The sequence below is a fragment of the Anser anser genome (genome assembly GCF_964211835.1).
Source record: "Anser anser genome assembly, chromosome: 5".
Taxonomy (NCBI): Eukaryota; Metazoa; Chordata; class Aves; order Anseriformes; family Anatidae; genus Anser; species Anser anser.
Window position 1 is genome coordinate 38245522 of NC_139725.1, and position 23772 is coordinate 38269293.

Sequence of the window (23772 nt, forward strand, 5' to 3'; positions counted from 1 at the left end):
AGAGAAAGAAGACTTGGCTGAAACCAGCTATGACGGCTTGACTGTGTGAGGTACTAGTAAAACGAAGATATTTTTGATGCTTAAGGAAGACTGAACTGCAGCCCTGCTCACCTTTTACTTGTCATGCTGGTTTGGACTTTGTTGCAGCCACGCTGGAGTAAGAGCCTCCTGCTGCCATATGTGCCTTTGATAGCAGTTTGGACATGAAAAAAGGTTTGATGTCGAGACACTTGCAGTCTTCCAACTGCAAATCCAGTACAATTAAAAGCTGGAGCTTTTTTCCCCAACATACAAGACAGAAGCAAGGAAAGGCCAGAATCTCTGGCTCCTGGTGTTACAGATAGAGACCATCTCACTGTGTAACACAGGGATGGTTCCTATGCCATGCCTCAGCACATGAACGGAAGTCCCAGAACTAACACTGACCTCTCCTAAAAAGCCAAAGGACACTATTTCAAATATTGGTCTTTTTTTTTTTCCTCCCCCTCCCCCATATATTCATTAATTACGCCAGACTGCAAGCTTCAGGATATGATTTTTTACATCTCTGGAGGCTATACAAAAATACTACTCCTGGGAATCAAAGACAACCCCATGTTTAAATACTGCACACGCTCATCCAAATACTACTTAAAACCTTATTCTGTATGGTTTCCAGGACATGCTATTTCCAAAAAGAGTAGCTGAACTACTTCAACTCTCCATCTACGTCCTATCACAACAGGAAAACACCAGGTGACCCATCCATAAGATAGCCATTTCTTGAGATCAGAAAAAATATATTCAGCTAGAATATGCAGGTTTCTGGATGTCCATTCAATTTTGTGCATGCACTATGCTACTCTTCCCTATTCACAAAGTATCTAAAAGGATTAGGGGCTGCTTGCCTGGCGGTTCTCTTTTCTCACACCTCTGTGCATTACACAATGGTGCCATTAGGACAGGCAGATCTTGGAAGGATCCAGGGATGTCACACAGATGCAGAATTGGCTTTTGACTTAATTCACATCCAATTTGTTACAGGCATGAGTCCAGGGAAAAAAACAAACAAACAAAAAAAACAACACACCACCACAAAAACAGAAAACAGCATATCCAGAAGCTGCAAATCACTTGATGCTCCAAAAAGCACTTAAGCTAGTGCTTAAATCCTACCCAAGCCAAGGGCTTCCTAACATCCACTTGGAATAAAATACATTGAAGCATTTTGCTGAATTAGGGCTTTGGAAAACAATGCAAGGCCCATTGAATTTCACTGGCGTGATGTCAGTAAGCGAAAAATAAAACAAGGAAAAGATTCCTCCCCCCAAAATAAACAGAAATATGGCTGAAGAAGGAGCGACATCATCATTGCATACTTATGCCAATTATGGCCTAGGTGCTAAAATGATGATTCCCCTAAAAATAGCTATGAACAAGTGATACCACATTACGTTGATATGTTGGAAAGAATAACACAAAGAGAGTTTTTTGAACTATATCAAGACATCCAAAGTTGTTATCAACAGTTAAGCCATTTGCAACTGAGATTACATTACCACCTCAAGGTCCTAAGCTCACACAGAAGAAAAAGAAATAACATCTATGAAAAATAATTTTCTGATTTATGTGCTTATAAATAGGTTCTTTTTAAAATGCACCTCTCTCATTCATCCTCAGGTTTTTCAATGTGTATGCTGAAGCATGATCGCATGTTTTACATCTGTAAGGCTTCCCCCCCCCCCCCTTTTTGTTTGTTTAAAAGATGCTGATTAATCTGGATTACTACAGAGCAAACTTTTTAATTGTGAATGTTTTCAAACCAGAGTCTGTTTTACATCTGCATTCACATCTTATATATAAATATTGCCACAGAAAATGCTTTGTATATAAAGTACCTAAAAACGCATCACCCAGAGAAGAATAGCCTGTGTTGTATATATACAGCAGACAAACAAAATTCCATGGAAAAACACACACTGTAAACATCACGGCTTGCCCATTGAGGACAGCTGCTGTAACACAATCCGCGGTGCCTGCTGCCAGGATTTTCCACATGAGTGCATCTTCTTTTAACCGCTGCTCAAACACTGGCTGAAAGAGGAGCTGCTAGACTGAACATGTGTCTGCGCTCAGATGACAAACCCCCGGCACAGCACTGGAATGCAGAGCAAACCTCGGCTTTTGGGCGGGAAAGGCGCTGCCCGCTCGGTGGGCCTTCGGAGCAAACTCCCTGAAGCTTTTGCTTTGGGATATGCACGTTGTGCTTCCCAGTAAGACGACCTCAGCATGCCCGCTGTGAGAATGCACATAGTGGCGTAAATGTTAAACAGAAATTGTCAATAAATGAATTACAACTTAAGGCAGCAGTATAAAACCCATGTCTTACGTTGCTTGTATTGGCAGCTGAGTAGAAAGAAAGGATAACCACATTGGACGCATATATTAATTTTCTTAGATTAAAGAAAATGGATATTGGCAGAAAACGTCAGAGATATAAAATGCTGGGGGGAGGAGGAGGGAAAAGGGTGGCTGCAGAGAATCTGTTCACAATATTAGCAAACTGCAAAACAAGGCCTAGATTAGATAGAAAAGGGAGTCAGGTTTCCCTGCACAAAAGATACCTCAGCTGCCAAAAGTACAAGAGCAATTAAGGAACACAAATCAGCTTAAAAGCAGAGAGGAATAAATGGTGTAGAAAAAGGGAAGTGCTCACTTGAATTAATGAATTTGCACATGAATATGCACACACATTTATACATACACACGCAGTCAGGGTGAAGTTTCCTCTCCGGACATACAGCAGGCTGATGTGTCTGCTCTGTGCTGGGCTCAGATGCTCTCTAGCTTCCCTTAGCTCAAAGGGCGTCGGTACTGGCTTTTTCCTTGACTTCTGCTCCATTGCAAAAGTGCAACCCTTTTACCCAAATATCCCAGGCAATAAAGAAACCACTGTCAGTTCTCTAGTGGTTTAAACATATTTCTCATAGGTGAAGCACACACATACTCTGGATTTAAAATTCACATAAAGGTTATGTACCATTCAAAGCAGACAAAGTCCTAGTAAAAATTGTTTTAACTCATTAAAATAATACAGTTTTCTTCTATTTTTTTCATTATTATTTTCTCCTATGCCTCAGTTTCTTCACTATCCTTGAGTCTTTTTTTGTGCACAGATGAGAATGCTCCAAGAAGCTAGAACAGAATCACAGAATCATCTAGGTTGGAAGAGACCTCCAAGATCACCTAGTCCAACCTCTGACCTAATACTAACAATTCCTCCACTAAACCATATCACTAAGCTCTAAATCTAAACGTCTTTTAAAGACCTCCAGGGATGGTGACTGAACCACTTACCTCCCTTCTCCCTTTCTTCCAGAACTAGGCTTTCTCTCAAAAACCAGTGAGCACTCCGGTTCTCTTCCTCTGGGTGACAAGAGGAAACAACAGCATAGGCTGTATGTGTGTGCAAGTGAGAAAGGTGATACACAGATTAAGAGAAAGCACAATATTCAAGGGAAACCTGAAATATCTATTGAGAACTGGGGAGATTGTTTCAGAAATGATATAGATATGTAATCATAGTAGCAACACTTCTATGGCAATCCTCACTCCCAGAGTACAATAATTTCCAAGTTGCATTAGCTGCCTATTGAAACTATACAAGTAACAATGCCAAGTTCATACTCTACCGATGCCAGTTTTTCAAGGTGGTTGTGGCAGTTCCTTAACCAGTACATTAGCTGCTTGTATGTTTGCCTTCTTGGGTGAAATTACTGTCAATATTTCTTTAATTTCTTCAAACTGTAGGTCATCTCTGGACAACATGTATCTGTGGGTGTGGATGGCTATCACAGAAAAAATTAATTGGTTAAACCAGTTTAAAAGAAACCCAGGAGCCAGAGTACATTTCCCTTTGTAGAGCACAAGTATAAAGAGAAAAATGGTTGCAACAGTAATAGGGCAAACATCTTTCCCACATTTTGTCCTATAATAGTTTCAGAGCATATACCTCAGACAAAGTGCTATCAGCCACTGTCACTTTATTGTAAATGTCCCTTGGTATTTGTTGTGTTACTTAAACACTGTAATTCAAGAATTTATATGAACATCTCCAATTCCTTAAATGTATTTGTAGCTTTACAAAAGGGCTTGAAACGATGTGTAGCATAGCTCTCAAGAACACAAAAGGTTAAAAAGAGATGCCAATACTTCTTTAAGTCTTGTGATTCTGCATGGCCTAACTCACAATTTATGAGCTCTTCGAGGCTGGCAATGCTATGATTACTCAACCTGGCTCATAGTTGGCAGACACAGCCCAAACAAGAGAATCAGAGAATCTCAGTTCTAATCCCTGATCTTTTACAGGGACTCAGCTGGATCAGATTCAGCAACACATGCAGCCACATGCTATGTGTTAAACAAAATGTTACCTCCATTGAAGCTATTAGGACTCTGAAAGTACTCAAAGTGGTTGCTTAAACAATTACCTAAATCAGGGTCTGTCTACATGTTCAGAAGAGAGCTGCTCAAAAGCTGTGTGTTCCTCCTTTGACTTAATTACCAACTCAGCTGATTGAGTTTGGCATTCTGTGGTAAGCACAGGGTGGTCAATGCAAGAATTACTGTCTAATAAAATGCAAGGTATTATAATATTTTGTTGTAATAGCAACATATCAGTGTACATACTATGGCAGAAGCAGCAGAAAGCACAGCCTGACAGCTTCCTGAAACCTTAGAACAACATGGTAAGCGATGATCCATCTTTGACTGAACTTGCTAGAACTTTGGTACCCCTTTGAGTTCCACCACACCTTGTTGAAAAAAATGTTCTACACTTAGCTGCTCTAACATTTTCTGATCATTGGCTAACTCTTATGGTTTGTCCTCATAAGTCTCATGGCTTCAGCCTTGGCATAACTTAGCACTGCCACCTCTCAGCATCAACAAGTGGAAAAAAAAAAACCAAACACCATAAACAAAGAGTCCACAGTCATAACAGAAGCCAGGAAGTGTTCCACGCTGATCTTCAGATTCTTTTGCCTATAAACCATGTAAATCAACATACAGGTAACACTTAGAAATACATGAGCTGTGAGATCTGTTTCAAAGGTCCCAGTGAAATTCCATTAACAAAGAAAACTTAATAGAACTAGGATGTTGAAAAATTAAAAATCTGAATACAGTAGATAGATAAAGCGATATAACACAGAACAGAATGAGCACAGGATGCAAGGTCACAAATACCAAATATATGAGCTGTTGAGCACCCCTTGAAATACAAAAAATCTATGCCTGATTTTGATGTTAGAATTGCTTGTTGTTCCCTTGCTGTCACAGTGGGGTGCATAACAGGCTAGCAAACACCAAATAAATTTCACAAATAAATAATTTCACAAATAAAAGCTGGTACAGCTGGAGATTAAAAATCCCCCTCTTTCTGGATCTCTTACATCATTTAAGAAAATAAAAGAACCTCAAACAATCGAACAGAATAGTACCAAACACAGGTACAGCACTACATTCATTCTTCTGCAAAGTCACACCATTTAGAGACTGAATTCCTTTTGCATTTCACATGAAAATGTGAATTCCTGACTATTAAGTTAAAGGGATCATGGCATACTTCACTCTGAGGAGGACCAGAGAAGTCTGCATATCCCTGTAAATGAATATCCACAATATCAACCAGAGACAAGAAGGGGGGGGGGGGGGGAGGAGGCAAAGCTCAGCATGAACACCAAGGGTCAGACATGGCCATGCACAATCAGACATTTAATGAATTTCTGCAGACAGCTGCTTACATAACTGTCAAGCTGTCCTACCAGGCCTTCGAAAGCACTGAGGCATTTCCCCTTTTTCAAGGAGGAAAAAACCCACTCTGAAAGATAAGAAAAGCAAAACTCATAAGCTGCAATAGTCGCAATTACTTATAATAGCTTATGACTACATGGATTAAGCTTTAATTATTATACTGTTGCTATTTGTCTACTATTGGATGTGTCGAGAAACCAGTTCTAACCTGTCAGACACGATGGACTGATGTTTTCTAATGTTTAAAGAGTTATAGTTTGCCCTTGCCTTTTGCCAACAGTATATTTCCACAATTAAAGGAAGTTATTTTATACCATTTTAAACAAAGTTTGAAGAAAGTTGCCGTAGGAACAAACTTCCTGAGTTTCATTATCCAAGGCTTTAAAATGACTGGCAAGCTTCACTTTTGAGTCATATAAGTTAATTGATGACACACTAATCATGAGGAGTAATGCTAGTCTAGTCAGGTATTCTTTTCTTCCTGGTAAATACAATCCAGGATACCCTGAGGGATTCTGCTAAGCACAGATGTAGAGAAAAGCACACAGAAAAAGAGGACAGGAACACATTTTTCAACATGTCTTTTCCCCTTATTCAACTGTCGAAGAGAACAAATGCATTGTCCAATGAGGATTATAAATGAGCCTGTGCCCAAAGTTAAAACTGAACTTCCGAAAATATACATGCTACCACTTTGAATTTCATCCCTTAGATATTGACAACTTTTATCCTATGGAAATGACTTAGCTATTCTTCTTTTTAGTCACTTAAATCCGCAAGACAGATTATGAAATTATATACTTTGTCTTTCCAAAGAAAAGAAGGGATCTGGCCACAGATTTGGCAACTCCAATGACAAGCTGATAAACATTTTTTTTTCCATTTGATAAAAATCTGTCATTTAACAATCTTACAGGAAGAGCCATAAGAACATAGTCACCCCTTCAGTATGCAGATAAGGGCTCTGTACCTTAGGAAACTTGTACAGAAGACAAAAATCCTAGTCTGATTCTGATTTTAAAATTAGGAATGTGATTGTGTAGTTTTTTGAACTAAGGTGTCACAGCACGTAATGGAATGAAATTAAATTGCCCTATACATTGCACTTCTGTCACACTGACTGACAATCTGTAGCATTTGTTTTCAGTGTAAAGTGGATCATAATATCTGATACAAGAATAGCAAATTTTCATGTCATGTGCTTCTTTTTCTCCTTTTATGTTTTTCTATATGCTTATTTTTAAGATATTTCATTGGACACTTCATTAACAAAACAGTCATTAATAAAACTATAAAGAAAATATATGGCTTCCATTTGGTTTTCATTTTTAAGCAAGACTTTTAATGACTTACTTCTGTATTTAAACATCTTTGTCCAGAGACAGTAAAAACTTTAAGAAAATGGAAAGATCCCAAATCAGATGCAAAAGCTCTTTGAATTTTTACATAAAAGAGCAAGGCAACAATTCCTTCCTCCATTTCAAACCTGAAAGTATACAATGTCTTCATAACAAGCAGAACTCTGTCTTCAGATTTTACCTTCAATCTAAAAGCTGTAAGTTTGGGGTTCATCTTTTAGTATTGGTTATTTAAAAGTATCCCCAAAATATCTGTAGCTTACCTCCCTGCCCATAATGCAGGAGCGCCTTCCCTCTCAGAAATGCATTAAAAACAGGGTTAAGATGCAACAGGGAGGGGAACAAGTATTACAGAAAAATCAGTTATGGACTCCTACACAATTCTTATAAGATGTAATTTCAAGGAAAATAAAATTCTTCTAGCCAAGTCAGAGAATAAGGACAACACCTCACTTGCTTTATCCTTTCGTGGAAATAAGTAAAACACTCTGCTGTTGGCCAAAGGAATTGCTTTGAGTGGTACTCTGAGCCTTACGCTGCCAAAGAACTGCTGTGGTATTTTCCTCCTCATCTCCCCCAGATAGAGCTGTTACATTTACTTTTTCCTCCACAACCTCGAATATACTATATGCAGTTTCACATTGGGAGCAGAAAGATGCTGCAAGTGGAAATACCTAGTTCAAAGTTAGTGTAATCTCACTAGCTAGGCTTTGAGAACAGACAAAATGTTCATTCCCTGAATAAAAAGCATTCAGAGAAACATCATATGAAATCAGTCTGAAACTAATTGTGAAGAACGGAAAAACATAAACCACCCATGGTAAATTTCAGGATAAGCTTCCAATCTCTTCAAGCCAGTCTCAAAGTACTCTTTGAAACACTGGCGAATCAGTCTCAGCATCTAGGTCAAACTCACTTTAGGTCACGTTGTGGTTTTGCTGATTCATAGGACAGGAAAGAGCATCTTTCCTGTTCTGGGTAGGGGATGGAGAGGGCATGGGTTGTCACCAGGTGTCAACTATTTAACAGCTGCAAAGGTACTGGCTTACAGTAAAAATAACTACTGTTCTTAAGTGAATATAGTTGAGAAAACAGCCTTTCATTGTAATCCTCCCTAACAATTTCATTGCTTGTGCAGTACACACGTATACTGGAGGGCTTCACTTTGTTAAATTACAGGCATTTTCCAACTTTCAAGTTTAGATATCATTTCATCCTCTCTCTAGTAGAAGAAACAGTTCAAAACACAGGGGAATTCACAAAAGTTGTTTTCTTGTGGCTCCCTGTATGGATTGTGCCTTGTCTAACAATAAGGCTGTATGCAGACAAATCTTTCACTTCGGTAGAGGAACCAACCACAGGGCTTTACCTCTTCCTCTTCTCCTCCAAAATTAGGTATTTCATGAAACTGAGCATCATTTAGACTTTTAACTCCTATGAAGTTTAGGTAAGGCAGAACAATGATATTAAGAAGTATCCAGGGACTTGCAACTGGTGACATTCAGGCAAGAGGATCATACTTGCCTTGCTTCCTTTCAAAAGAGATGTTGATTTATGCAATAGTGCATGCAACTTCTGCATATTTTATTTCTTGCTAGCCCCACCTGGCTAAGGAGGTTAAAATAAGGGAACTCATGAAGAAGAAATAATATGAATTGCTTTTCTTTCCTGATAGAAAATTATGTCCTGGCTGATGAAACTAATACTCAGCTCAAAAAAATGTATATAAGAAAATGCTGTCAGGCGTAATAAAGAATCCATTAAAGATACAGCATCCCAAGTACCATATTTTTTCAGTTAAAGCTCACATTTTATAATAGTGACCTTAAGCGACACACACTAAGAGAAGGCAACTTTAGGTGTATAACCCACCTGAGTCACTTACACCCTGTTGATGCCTGTTGAAGGCTCTGTTGTTTCAGCACTATTTATAACACTTTCATCTTTCAGGGGTTTTCCCTTCTTCTATCAATAATTTATTCTAAAAAGAAAAAACCTTCCAGTTACAAATCTTAACTTAAACACATTTCTCATGTATCCTGAGAGGAAAAATGGCTGATGTATGTTAAGCAGTTCCACTTTTACAGCTGCCCTGCTATGTAAGTATCATGAAAAGGGGGGAAAGGGGAAAAAAAGAGGTGCTGTCTCTCAGAGAAGTTTTCATATGGAAAGCTGAAGTTATGGTGGTGGTACAATCTATAAGGACCACCTGCCTAGTCCTGGCGACAGCAGTGATCAGTACATCCTGGAGCATGATACACATGAGCCAGGTTACATTACCAACTGCCATTAAAGTGTGCTTCATCCCATCTAGCTGATCAGCCTAGAGGCTCCTCTTAATAGCTCCAGAAACCAGAGAGATTTCTGACATGATAGAGTGATAAAATGCTATGGATAGCCTCGTTCTGCAGCAGAATCATAAAGTAACTACAGATTGGGCTTATCAGCTTTTAAATATGTGATCTCTCTTAATAGGAAATAGGTTCCAAACTTGGAGTTAGATAACATACTAAACTGCTAACATATTTTTTCTCCCTGCATTCTCCTTAGAGACCTATTCTGACCACAGACCTATGCTGGAAAACTTGTTTGGAAGACTGTGCTTGAGAGCTATGCTGCAAGACTTGCTCACGATGTGTCATGACACATTAGGATTAAAATCACTTTACTTTAAGATTATAGTTCTGGGACTCTGTACATATGCACCCTTATCTACAAGGCGAATCCAGAAGATTCAGTTTTCTGTTGAAAGTAGTTGGATCTTCCAAACAAAAACCACAAGAGGACTGTAACTCAGGTAAAACACTAGCCCAACATCTGTAACAGACTTTGATTAATCTGACACCTTTAGTATTTTACTGCTTCCCACTGAGAACTGAGCACAGAAATCATACTGAGTGTTCCCCGGTTGTACTGAACATTACCTATTGGCCTTTCCAGGAATACAACAAGCAGGGATGTAAAGGAGGAAAGATCAAGTCTGAAAGGAGCCTTCTCGAGTGCTCTCCTACCTCCCATCCAAAACAAACATGGAGAGAGCTCCTACTCGATCCCTCTCACAGAATCAACCCTCTTTAAGCCATGTCCACTTTCCAACTGAAATCCTTTGTATACAGAGTTTTTAGAAGAGATTTTATGTTCAGATTTCTTCTCATCCCAAAGCCCTGAGGAGATATTAGCATTTGGCTGAGATGCTTGTAGGTTGCAAGCGTGGAAAGTACTGAAGCCATCTATCGTATCCACGACCTACATCATCATATACATCTATATACACACAAAGGAACACGGACTTCTTTTTTATATGTACACACACATGCACTTTTCACCCTTTAAAAACAAAACAGTTTGTCATCATACACACAGACATTTTTGTTGTTTTTCAAAACAGAATTACAAATAAATCCTTCTTAAAATCCTACCAACCTTTCTACTTGGAGCATCAGTGAATGCTGCTGAAATAAGAGAACGCACTCGTGTCACCCTACTACACTAATTTTGTCATCGAGTTGACTATTAACCCCCGGCCGAGTAACTCAAAGGTAGGCATAACTTCATATATAACACCACTGCCCCCTTGTGTTAAACTAAATCCCTTTGCTTTAGCATGAGGATCTCTCAACATCTCTCTCTTTTTCCTCAAGGTGAAAAAATATGAAACTAATTTCTCGAGTATGAAACCAGAGCCCTACAGTTCGTGAAGCTGTCACAAAACAAAATGCAGGGCATGAATGACAGAAAAAAATTTGGAAAATAGCAGAACATATTTCCAAAGTGATGCAATCCTAAATGACTGACAGGTTTATTAACAACAACCCCTCTCAAAGGCTGTTTGCATTATCCAATTCCTTTTTCTTCCTTACAGGCCAGCTATAAAATTAATTATATGAAATCACATAACAAGACTGTTAGCTAACTTCAGGTAAGATGTACAGTGTAATTCACTAGCAACGCTGAATGCAGAGCCCATCAATGTGGGCAACACAGTAAAGGGAAAATTCATAAAGGACATCAGAGGTGCAAGTGTGGACATACATGCGTACAGCTCATATGCTTATATTTTACATTATTTTCTCAAAAAACATCCTTGCTGAACACATTCGGTTTGAAAGCTTATAAGGGCTGTAATGTTTTTTCTAATGAGAATTTGGTGCCATGTATAATTTACATACATTAACATACTATTCGTTTGGTCAGAAACTTAGCGACTATTTCAAGCATGTTACAAAGTGTTATAATCTGTCCTTCAGCATAAGGGGCAAAGATAGCTACGTGGAGTTTATACAGGCATCAATAACCCATATGTGGCACCTGTGAAGAGCTAAGCAAGGCTTTGGACTAAGGCCAGATAGGGTATTGCTGCCATCAAGGAAACATGGACAGATTCTTTACTTATTTATTTTAAAGCCAAGTGGGTGAATGTCAGTGGAGTCTGGGGATGATGCTGGCAGATGGCAGACAGTCGGAGTTAGATTAGATGTTTGTCATCAAGAACCAAGGAAAGAACTGGTTCCCTTGTTTTATGACTGGGGTGTAAAGGAAATAAAAGAGGGAGAGGCCCTGTGGACAGGGAGGAACATATGTCATAGAAAAGTGAGCCACAAAGCTAGACGAGAGCCTTTCCACCTCAAAAAGCCAGGTTGCAATAAAGGCACAGAAAATGCCTCATTTTTTCCTATTTCTCCTATTTACAGGTCTTTGATAAAGCTAAGTCAGAAAGTGTTGTTATATGAATTATTAACCAAACTACCAGTCTGCTTACCCTTCGGCCATCAACACTGAATTCAGGTTCACTAAATCTTGGAAAAATGGGAACATGGAAGAAAAAATTACAAAGTGTATTTCCTTTAGGTTGCTTCTTCTGAACACACATCCAGATCTACACAGTTCCTATAGGACTACCAAGGTGTCTAGAATGCAGCATCAACTAAATTATTTTCTGAAAAATACTAAGCCATAAAGCCAACTTGAAGAATATGAGTCTCTGAAAGTACATCGATGCCAGCAGAACCAAAGGTGTTGCATTCCAAGAACAAATTTATCCAATGGCGTCACCAGGACCAGCTACCTTCTCTTTCCTATCCTCAGCCCGTTTCCTCCTCCTGCCATTGTTGATATAACTATCCTTCCTGCTCACTGGGGCTTACATCCTTCAATTACTCTTTTTCTCCTCTCTCCTTCTGCCACAATCCGTTTCACCACAGCACCTCCAAGACTCGCCCCTTCCTTTCCAACCCTCCCAAAAGGTGCTTGTTCAGGCGTTCGTAATGTTCTAGCCTTTCAATGAACTGCCCAGAGGAAGTGCAGATGGGACAAGGGTAAGCAGGTAATTAAGGTAGAGCTCTCAACCTCATTTTTACTTTCCAACTACCTAAACGCTATCTTTCTCTGTCAGTCTTTGTGCCAGATCTATAAGTACTGCTTCATGCACTTTGAATGCTTTCCCCATCACATACAACTCCCCACACCCATCAGTCTCATTTCTCTCCCCTTGCATATTTTACATTCTGTATTCCACACAAATGGCCTGTTCAATTAGAGAAGCTGAACTCAAAAACTTCTAACTTAGACATGCATGTTCTCAGTTTGGACAGTTGGCTTGCTTTTATCCTTTCCTCCGTTCCTCTTTTTCCCCTTTCACTTCCTTCTGACACAGTGACACCTTGTGTGTGTAACAAAAGTCATTAAGAAATAACAGACTCCTGCCACACAAATATTTTTAGTAATTCATACTTCTCTCAGAGGATCTGCAAGCTATAATGACTACAGCTCCATTAGGTATGATTTATATTGAACTGCTTTTTGAGCAGTTCATATCTTTAAACTGTACTTCTCTCAGAAAAAGAGTTCCTAGAGGTACTTAGGGCCTTAAATATGCCATTCAGAGTTATGCTGAAAAGCCTATAGTATATATTATTTGCCAATTCATAATTTACAGGAAAACACCATAAGCTTTCAAAGAAAAAGACAAACAATTAAGAGCTCTAATAATCTGATCCTGCTGTTTGCAGCACATGGTAATTCAAAATTATTCATGTGTTTCAATATGGAAGTGATTTAACATAATTTAGCAAACCTGAGATCTATATTAAGATGTAATAATGATGAATGGATGAGACACAGTACATACACTTACAGAAACCTCAGCGTCCTGCAGAGTAAAGGAAGTATCTCTGAAGACCTTGCAGGTGCCCCCATGTGGGTGGCCTAAAAAGAGGAAAACTACAAATAGCCATTTTTTAAAACAAAATATTAAAGATCAAGATTCTAAAGTGTGACAAAGGATGTGGATAAGAAGGCATGCCAAATTAGTATCTGAAAATTTTACATAGACAGGATTAGATTAGGTTCCTAAAACAAAAAGTGGATGGATTGAGAACACTTACTAAATTCACTGAAGAACAAATATCCTTTGGTTGCATCTCTCCATTACTTATTATCCCAGCAGCCATTTCAGGACTCAAGCACAGATATTGCTTGTAAGGTACATTCCAGTTATATCTCCTCATTATACATCACCAAGCACCGTGCAAATCCTCCAGGTGAAAGCACATACACAAATCCTTATCTTTTCTTCCAAATAAAGAAACTCACACAGCCTAAACATTTTGAGGTATTAAGTAATTACACAGCAAGTGGAACAATGAATAGCATTTTAACTTCTCAGTGTATTTATTCACATGGATGACGTTTATAATGTCTGTTTAATCATGCAACATATTTCCTGACTGCCCTGCATTACTTATTCTATCAAGTAGCTAAGAACCACCAACAATTGTTGCACAATTCAAAAAACAGCTAAGAGTATGGGGAGGAAAGAGAAGAAAGAAGAGGAATTAACTTCTATGCTGCTGCACCAGAATTTCTCAGTGTCAGAGAGCATGATGCTTCTCAAAAAACAGGTGGGTACAGAAGAACAGGCCATAAGACTAGTTTGCCAAAATTTCCACTACTTTGCTAAGACAGAGTAGTGCTTTCAAACAGAGGTTTCTGCCTCAGCCTATAGTCTTTCTGTTCCTCCTGAAAATGAGCAGATAACGCATAAAATCTTCAGACAAGACTCATTTTTGCTATTTGTATGTGTACTGTCAACCACAGCAGGGCTCTAAATCCAGGGTTTTCTAAATCCTGGGGTTTCTGGAAACCAACACAAGAAAACAAAAAAACAAAACCTCCCCTACATACACGTGGCAGTTTAGCTTTCTGGACTTGAGGTAAAAGTGGAGAAGAAAAAGACGCATTTCACCTCTGCAACCTCTCAACACAAAGCTCCTGAATACTCCATATTCAACAATGGAGGAAATTTGACCCTTGACTTACAGATCTAGGTGAATTTCTAACATTTCATACAAAGCTTGTTTCTTTGGTTTTTCAAACCCATCTCTGGCCTGCTAAGCACTGTTGACAGCTCACATTGCTAAACAAAAGGAAAATTGACATTCCACACCATGCTGGTGATGTCCCCTGTGTCCCACCATCTGCGGGAGAGCCTGAAACAAGTTTCCATTTTGTGTTAAAATCAACTTTAAAACAATGGATTGTCAGGAGTTTCAAAACCATTCACTGCTGACTAATGGCAGTGAAGTCCACTGCAGCACAAAACTGACAACTGGAAAAAAGTTATGCTGTCTATGAGCACTTCTGGATCCCACTTACTGCAGAATGTTTTTCTGTTTGTTTGTTTTTTAAAGATGATAGGGCTCAGTAGTCATTAAGCAGAGGCTAACCTGTATGAAGAAAGCCAGTATGGCAAAAACAAGTATAAACTGCTTGCCAGGAACTCAGTTAATACTCTTCTGTACACAATAGTAATAAATGCTTGAGTTCTCTTATTGAATAAAAATGATTTACTCATTTTTAAACGCTAGACTTTTTTCTACAAAAAATAAAACCCATCTAAACAAAAGATTTGTTCACAATTTTTTATGCTTTCATTAAAAATTCACATCTAAAATATATGGGGGTTACATTTTTAAAAGAACTGAGAGAAGGTCATAGACAAAGCCACACCAAATTCTGGCCAGGGTCTAAATTGTTTCTGTAATTCTAAAAAAGAAAAAAAGAACTCTACAAGGTAGAGTTTCCCAGATGTTTCCCAGAGTAACAGCTGCACTACATTAAAAAAGTTCATGAGGATAATTCAAGTGAATTTTACTCCCAATATCTTAAAGGTCTTGTCAAAGCGGTAAACTTACTGTCAGATGTAGACAAAAGTGATTTCCAAATGCAGCGCCTCATCTGATACACCTCTTAGTTCACCTCCCTTTGTATTCCTGCATGCAAAGTGAATTTTTGTAGGGATCTAAATCATTTTTGGCATCTTCTGGTATTTTCCATTCATACACAGCCTTTATTATGGATCTAGCCTGCCTGAAAGTGCCATCCCTCAAACAAAAAAATCCCAACCAACAATGCTGCATCTACAAAATGCAGCCTGTCAGCCTCTTGAATTAGGAATTACATACAGACTATTACGTTTCTGCTGCACTCTGCTCACTTCATCGGCTCTCTGCAGGACATGGCATCACACTGAATATAATTCATGTGGGCTCAAGATTCCTAAAAGACCAAGTCCCTGGGCCCCCACCACTCGCAGTAACTCCCCTTTTAAGGAACAGTGACATTTCTGTATTGGTGACATTTGGTGGCACAGGAGATGGGACTTTGTTGCGGGGCAGACTCCAGCCCAAAAGAACATGAAGCCAGATTGACAGTGGTTACCACTTCATGCTCTGCCGTCATTTAGGCACTGTATTTATGCATTTTACATATAGAAAAACAAATGATAAACATTACTTCTCCTTGCAAAAGAAGTAGAGGAGTAACCAGACCCAGCAATGACTAGCATCTGTATTTACTTTTATCCCAAGAGGCGCTCAGTAACCACAGAAATGGGTGCAGTACAAGAACCTAAGGAAAACACAGACCAAAACACAGCCATAAGCAAAAGGTCAGGTGCTTAGCTGTAGCTTTCTAACAAGCTGACAGCTACTGTAAGGTATTTAAGGTATTTCGTCTGCAGCACAAAGAAAATGCTTCAGCTTTTCCTACTTTAATTTCCTGTGATGATTAAAACAAAGCAGTTCTACATATAGGAATGACAAAGTCCCTGAGAAAAAACACAGTTTCAGTCTTTGTAGTCGCATGAAGAAAGTACATTGCGATCAACAGCTACCTCACCTCCTGGTCTCTTGATCCAGGGCAAGCAGCCACAGCTGGGGGCTCTGCATGGCACATACCCCATGTGTCCATGCTCACGGGCAGAGCTACAGCACAGCTCTACCTGACCACTTCTTTAGCTTAGGATAAAACCTCATCGCTAGTGATCAGAAACAACAGTTGCAGAAGAAACCCTGTAATGTGTGTCAGTGCTGTAAAAGGACTTCCAGGTAAGTACAACATAAGGAGAATACTAAATTAATTCTGAATCAGGCCCTGGTCCTCCTGGGAGCAGCATTTACTTGTGAAAAAAAAAACTGTGGAATGAAGTTCATAGGAAAAATTAACTTGTATTCATAATATGCTTGAGCAATTTTCAGATCACTTTTGCCCACAGAACCTACAGCATGCAATTTCCTGAACAATTACAGTATTACAAACAGGTACACCATCTCATTTTCAGCTTTTGAAATTGTTTCCTTGTACATCAATACTGTTACCAAAAGGTGTTTTCCTTTAGCAGTGCACTACCGTTTCTCCTATTGCATTACTCAGCAGTATTTAAACCAGCTGTTGATTTCCATTTTCTCCTAAGTAATTCACTTTGCTACGAAAGATGTTCTCACAAGACCTTATTATAAATGAAATGTTATCCAAGTATTAAAACATAAGGGTCCCTTGGGTCACACGTGCTACTGGCTTTTAATACCATACTGTTTCATGCCTGGATTTGATAGTTCAGCCTGGAATGAGATAATTAGGTCAAAAATACATTAGATAAACTATTTGCTTGTTATGCTTTGTTGGTTTTCAGCTATGTCTGCCCCAAACAGAGAAACAGGTATCTGTAATTACACTCTCATCCATAGGCACCATTTCACTACTGAAAAGAAATATTTACAAATGTTAACATATTGGCCAATATTATAATATTTTGCTAAAAACGCTCATTTAATAGTATGTACCTGTACGTGGAATAACATCTTAGGGGTCTACTAAGTCAATATCAGTATGTGCCAACCGATATTGACAGGTATTTCTACAACCTTGTAGTGGTATCAGAGATCCTTGCTGGAGACCTGTGATGGCAAATCCAGGTACGTTGGCCACACTGATTTAGCAAAGTACACACAACATGTGTGGGCATAATGCTGGGCACAGGTAAAATATGCCAATGGGACTGCTATTTAATGTACTACATTCTACAACTTCACAAGGAGTAGCTTGTTACCACACCATGAGAAAACTATTATATTCACCGTGCAATCAGTAAACCATTAAAAAAAATTTCTACCCCATTTTTGGGGAATCATTATTTAACACTGAAAGTGCTGGGTTTCGGTGTTTTGGGTTGTTGTGTCCCCCCTCCGCCTCAAAGGCTATAATAACAAACTACTCAAATTTTTATCCCTCACATCTAAAGAAAAAGCAGAGCTATCATCCATCCTTGTAATAGAAACAAAACATTTATGCTTTTAATTGTAATTCTGGATTTAACTTAAGAAGATCATAAATTTAACTTTGTAAAATGCTAGATAAAAGTGGGACGTTTTTATTGTGTTGTGTCCCCACCATCATCTCCCCTTCCCCCCCCCCAATTTTTGCACTTCTTATTCTGTATGGTGCCCAAAGTAAACAATGATAAAAGTTAGTAAGTGGGGAGTTGCTTGTTGTTTTTACAGCATAGGAGCCCTGTACTTCTGAATCACTAAGCAGCTGGAGTCTGGTTTAATTACTTAACATCAATCAAAATGTAAACCAGCACTTGGAGACCAAGGAATGCAACATTCATCTGCAACACAAAAGAAATATCTAAGCTATCTTAGCTTCTGCCTAGACGGTTTGTACACTAGGAAAAGTCAACACATTACTTTTATGCTGTGTCAGAAACATAAAATAGCCAAATAGCAATTTTACACTGTACTGGAATTTGTCAGTGACAATTTGTAGTAAGGGAGAAAAGATCTTGAGAATATTATTTCATAAACACTTGTAACCTTTAACACCGAACATATTTGTCCAATACTATATTCTGGTAAATAACAGCCCCAGTATATGATGGCTCCTCCCTCTCCAATTAGTAAATAGATATAAGAACAGGGATGAAATATCAAACTGTGTTCCTGTCTGAATTTTTCACCTGTTCACTCTCTAAGCTTATGAAATCCAATTCTTTTAATTGTGTTTTTGCTAATATTAAAAACACATCACAGCAATGCTGAGTTCAACTTGATGGAGCCCTACAGCCTATCTTTTACAAGATCAAAGGAAATGATCTAATTATCCCCTCTGGTCTTCAGATCTATAGATGTAAACAACACATTCTATCTAATCTATGAAAAAAGCAACCACCCACCACAGTACACAAGACCTTCTCCCTAAAGATAAAAGAAATGAGTAACCACACGGGACAGATGTTAGCCACATTACTTATTGCACTGTCGGAAGTTGCTCAGATCCTATGGTGCTGAGGGTGAAATAAGACACCATGAAGCTTTGCCCAAGTCTTAGCTTCAGCGTATCTCAGGTAATTCATCTGTAAAAACAAAGATTATGATTACCTGCCTGTATCACGGAAAACGCGATTTGCCAAGATGAGCCAGCTTTGCAGCAGACTTCAGATGGCATTAGGGCACATGGCTCTGGTCGTGTGCTGCGATCCCACCTATCAGGTATCGAACACACACACCCCAGTCCCCAGCCCAAAGAGCTTCCAGTCTAGGAATAGGACAAGAGAACAAAAACAGACATAAGGACAGATGCAGTAGCACATGAAAACAGAGTAGCACACTTGTCTTGCATAGCAGTAGCTACAGCACTTTTCAAGTGCAAGATGGGCAAGTTTATAACAATTGTGAACCAAGGCAGCCACACAAGAAAATACAAGATCCCAATACTATTAGCTCATTGCTACAGTGAGAATGTCATAGCTCTTTGGGCAGTGCTTCTGAATGACAGCAATATTCATAAGCCAGAAATCAAATTCTTATAGAGTATGAAGAGCACAACTGGCCTAGAATAACCATCTGCTGTAAGAGACAAGTTTGCTCATAGGACCCACAGTAAAAAAAAAAAAAAAAAAGGATGATGATGCTGAAATCATCACAATGTCTTGTTTACCACCGTTATGGGATTTCCTTCCAAGAAAAGGACATTCTTGATTGCTTGTGAAAGCAGCTTTGGGGACACTTCACATCTTCAAGTGGCTCAAAGCAGCTGAACAGATGAGAAAGATCTGATTATCAATACATACAGAGTTCTAGGCTTGATTTCTATGGCTAAGTTTATGGTTAATTTATCACCAAAGCACAGGATATAATGATGCTTTTCCATACGAGAGGGAATAACTCTGGGAAAGAGTCCTCCCTCTTTTTAGAAAAATATTAAATCAAGAGAGTTGACAACAGGGAGTTTGACAACATAGTAAGATATGCCAAATAAAAAAGGAATGCTGCCCAACATACAGCAAGCACTGAAGGTTTTCCTTTTGCAAGCAAAGTAAATGAATGGAATAATGTAAAGAACAGTAACCAATGAAGTTTGATCATTAAGTTCTGGTCTTAGCTCAAGAATATTTTTACAAACAGTTGCTATCAATGCTATGCTCTTGACATGTCCTGTCATTAATTATAAAAGGGACCCCATGCAAATCATGGTTTAAACATTGTTAGCAGCATTTCAAACAGAATTCTTGTGACAGTAGAAGTCAGTCATTGGATCTGACCACTTGAGAGTGAAAAAGAAATATTTGCTCAGACTTCACAGGGTCATTTTGGCATAGGAGGGGAAGATAAAAGCAGGAATCTTTTACAATATGAGCTATCAAATCAAAGCAAATAGACTTCCACTTACTGATAATCTAACAAAAAAGAGACAGTTATAAAACACATTCAGCGCTGTTTGTTCCAGAAAACGTGGTTCTACTTCATGCCAACCGATTACATGTTGTTAATAAAAACATGGCAGAATAATAAAAATCTTAAAGAAACAAGAAAGAAAACATTATTTCAATGAAAAGCCAGTGGTAACTACAGCACCATGGACACTGCACTCAGTGTTTGTCAGCACGCTTTATTTTGATCATTTCTATTACTTTTCAAAGCGTCCAAAAGCATTCATTTCAATCATTCTGGAAGATCCATCTGTAACCATTTCCTCTTGATCTAAAACTGATTAAAAAGCACTAAATTTGTTTGCTTAACTATTGCATCTATTGTGCTGTTTAACAAAGAAGAGTTGTTCCACTATTGGCAAACGTCATTTACTTCTAACTCAACACCTAAATGACTCTACCAGGAGTCCTTGGTTGGACTTGGTGATCTCAAAGGTCTTTTCCAACCTAGATGATTCTGTGATTCTAAAGATAGTATTTCCCTAAAAAAAAATAATTGCTTATTAGGAACCAGAATGAAATACTAAACATTTATATACCAGAACTGATTAAACAAGCTACTGAGCTATTGTATCTTAACAATGGAAAACTATGGAAATGAATAACAGACTTGAATTTATTTTTGATTCAGTGGCATCTCTGTAAGGTTCATAGAGAATAGAGAGCTCTTTAAATAGGTAAGAGACCATCTTTAACTAGGTAAGAAATAATTATGTAAAGATACATTGGATTGAGAGTTTTCATTCTTGTCTTCTGTTCCCTTTTTGGCTCAATTCAATCCATTTTTTCTCCTATTCCTTCCCATTTGCATGTTCAAAAGTTGGACTTACTTCTTTTGACTATCTTTGGCTAATGCCAAATATAAAATTAAAAAACGTTCTGAAAATTAAATGGTTATATGAACACAGACATGGAAACAACCTTGTGGTAACCGAGGCTTAACTACTAGTAGCGTTGATTTTCCACTGCTTTAAAATGTAAATAGAATAAAAGACTCAATGAAGTGAGACAGGGAACAGATGACAATAGAGGATCACGCTGATTAGAGAGAAAGCAGGCAGTTAGAAGTCCAAAAAAGAGGTGTGGTATTGCTACAATCTAGTTTTATGTGTCACTTTTACGATGGAGGAGACCACAAAGACGATTAAACATATCAGTGAAGAGACAAGTCTTAAAACAATACACTGTTTACGGCATTTTTCAACCTGTTACAGTTCATTTTGTAGGTGAGATCTGACAGCTAATTAGATTGTACCACCTGAATCTGCATGTTAAGTTTATAAAAATCCTCATGTATGAGGCTAAGTGCAATTAACTCTCCTATCCTCTACTATTCTATTCTGTATTTCTGCACGCACCTGCTGCAAATTTCTTTTTCTATATGCTAATCAATTTCCTGCTTGAAAATCAGCTCTCGAAGTGCTTCTGTATTTTTTGCTTCCTCAAAGTAGTAGTGACATGATTAACTGCTACAGCAATCTTTCCACATGAAAGATTTCCCCTTTCTAATTCCACAAAAATAGGGCTATAATTGCTACATTATTTATTTCAGAAACACGTTTAAAATACAGCAAGGAATACATCCTGGAAAAAAAAAAAAAAAAACAAACACACACCATAACCCTGCATTATTATTACTAGGCATAAGAATTGTTCCATTAAATCCAATGGGAATATGCACCTACATATAAAAATATAAATAAGGAATATTTTTTGCACACTGAAATTCAATTTAAAGTGAACTTAGGCCTAGCAGCCTAAAATCCCTTTGTCATAATGGCTGAAAGATGGCATTTTCTTTTTATGACCCAATACAAGCGAGGAACAAACTTTTTTAAGCCACACGTTTCTAAGCCACAATGACACCAAGTGCTTGCCTGTCAGTAATACAGAAGGTACCCCACACACACTTTTGCTGGAAGATTTACATTACCTCTCAAAAGGAAATATTCTTCACACTGTTAACCACAAGTCACTTTCCAGTTGTGTCACCAAATAACTGCGTAATACTTGTGTATTTATGAATTCAAAAAATACATGTTTATTCTGGAGTTACCTTTCCATGGTTTATGGATAAGCTAATTTGTATGTTGCAATAAATATATAATTGACCAGGAAATAGTTCTACTAATACCAAATTCAAGAATCCTTAGCAGAAGAGCTTTATAGGATGCCTCACCTCCTGAAACAGTCTTCATGCTTGTGTTCCTTTGATAGAACATGGATTGCTTTTAAGACCTGAAACTAGAGCTATTTGCACTCAATTTGACTTTTCCCTACTAATTTGTTTTCATAGCTGCTGCTGTATTTTTGTTAAGTACCTGGGAATACTTGCACAATGGCTGTTTATTTCCTTATCAACTAATCTGGAGCAATCATACTGTACATGTGATAGCTTTAAGGAAATAAAATCCTTCACTACTGGGGACATCAGAACAAAATAATTCATCCTGGGTTCTCTCACGCATAGCATAACTTCCATGCCTGAATTAAATACGCACACTGACGTGGAACTGAACTGACTAATATTCTGTGTAATAGAAATGGTTAGTAAAGGGGTTTGCGCACAGATGTATCTATTGCTCAGTTGTAAATTTGATATTTATTTCTATGCCCACATGGCAGACATTCAGGTCCTACTAATACATATATAACCAGCTTATAAACGTGTTCCCAGGGACTTTGAAATTAAGTATGAAAAATAAGCCTTTGTTCAAATAATTCATGGAAATTGATGGGTCTTCATCAACCAGCAGCACGTGTGCCTAGTGAAATGCTGCACAGCAGCTTGCTTGACAGCCACCCCAAATGTAGGCAGGCTACGCAACCCAATAGTGAAACTAGCATTACGATCTTTTGAATTTCAAAATTTTGGGGAAGGTCTGTTAGCTGAATGCCAAATACACCAACTGACACTGCAAAACAAAGGGTTTTCATTAACTTTTTGCCAAACCCTCATATCTATAGAACTATCTGGCATTGTTTCAGGCATTTAATCAACTGCGTACAAAGTACACGTGCTTCCACGTGAACAGTCCTCAGGCTTTACAATGTTTGGGCACCCATGCTTCAAAGCAACACATTTCAATTAATATTTTATCCAGTTATGAATCTAAAACCAAAAGTCTTACAAAATAAACAAAAAAGTCTGCACTTTCTTCTTCCCAATATAGACTTGATTCAAAGCAAATACGGGGATATGTTTTGTACCATCCCATCACTCATTACCTAGAGCAATCTAGGAATGTGAACAAAAATTATAACCAAAAAACTGAAGTAGTAAAAGAGAAATATGCATGTTACTAAAAGACTAGGGTGCTAGTTTGGTAAGATTTTTTCAGTTGATACACAATATCTACATATCCTAGGGTCTCCCACAAATGCCCATACTTTCAAAAACCTACTATTGTTACAAAATCTGACTTAAAAATAATGGAGCACCTTACTTTATGAAATGTATCAATGAAGGTGACAATAAGAAATAACTGAATGCTCCTCAAATCCAAAAAGGATAATGTGAACTCCTAGCACCAAGGCTTATTTTTCTTAAAGAAAGCCTGCAATACTGCAGTG

At 38.2% G+C, this 23772-nt stretch overlaps 1 protein-coding gene across 10 annotated transcripts in view; it reads right to left on the minus strand.

The window, feature by feature from the left end:
- The window catches only part of KCNQ1 (potassium voltage-gated channel subfamily Q member 1), a 409094-nt gene that overhangs the window by 211171 nt on the left and 174151 nt on the right, over positions 1–23772 (minus strand). The window contains exons 14-15 of one of the 10 annotated variants that reach the window (XM_083838815.1): positions 19428–19523; positions 17902–18843 (exon numbers count right to left, since the gene is read on the minus strand). The exons of the other annotated variants lie outside the window; for them this stretch is intronic. Coding sequence (XP_083694941.1) covers positions 19433–19523 — 91 coding nt within the window. The 3' untranslated portion in view covers positions 17902–18843; positions 19428–19432. Of the gene's footprint in view, positions 1–17901; positions 18844–19427; positions 19524–23772 lie in introns of those variants that run through there. 10 annotated transcript variants of the gene reach the window in all.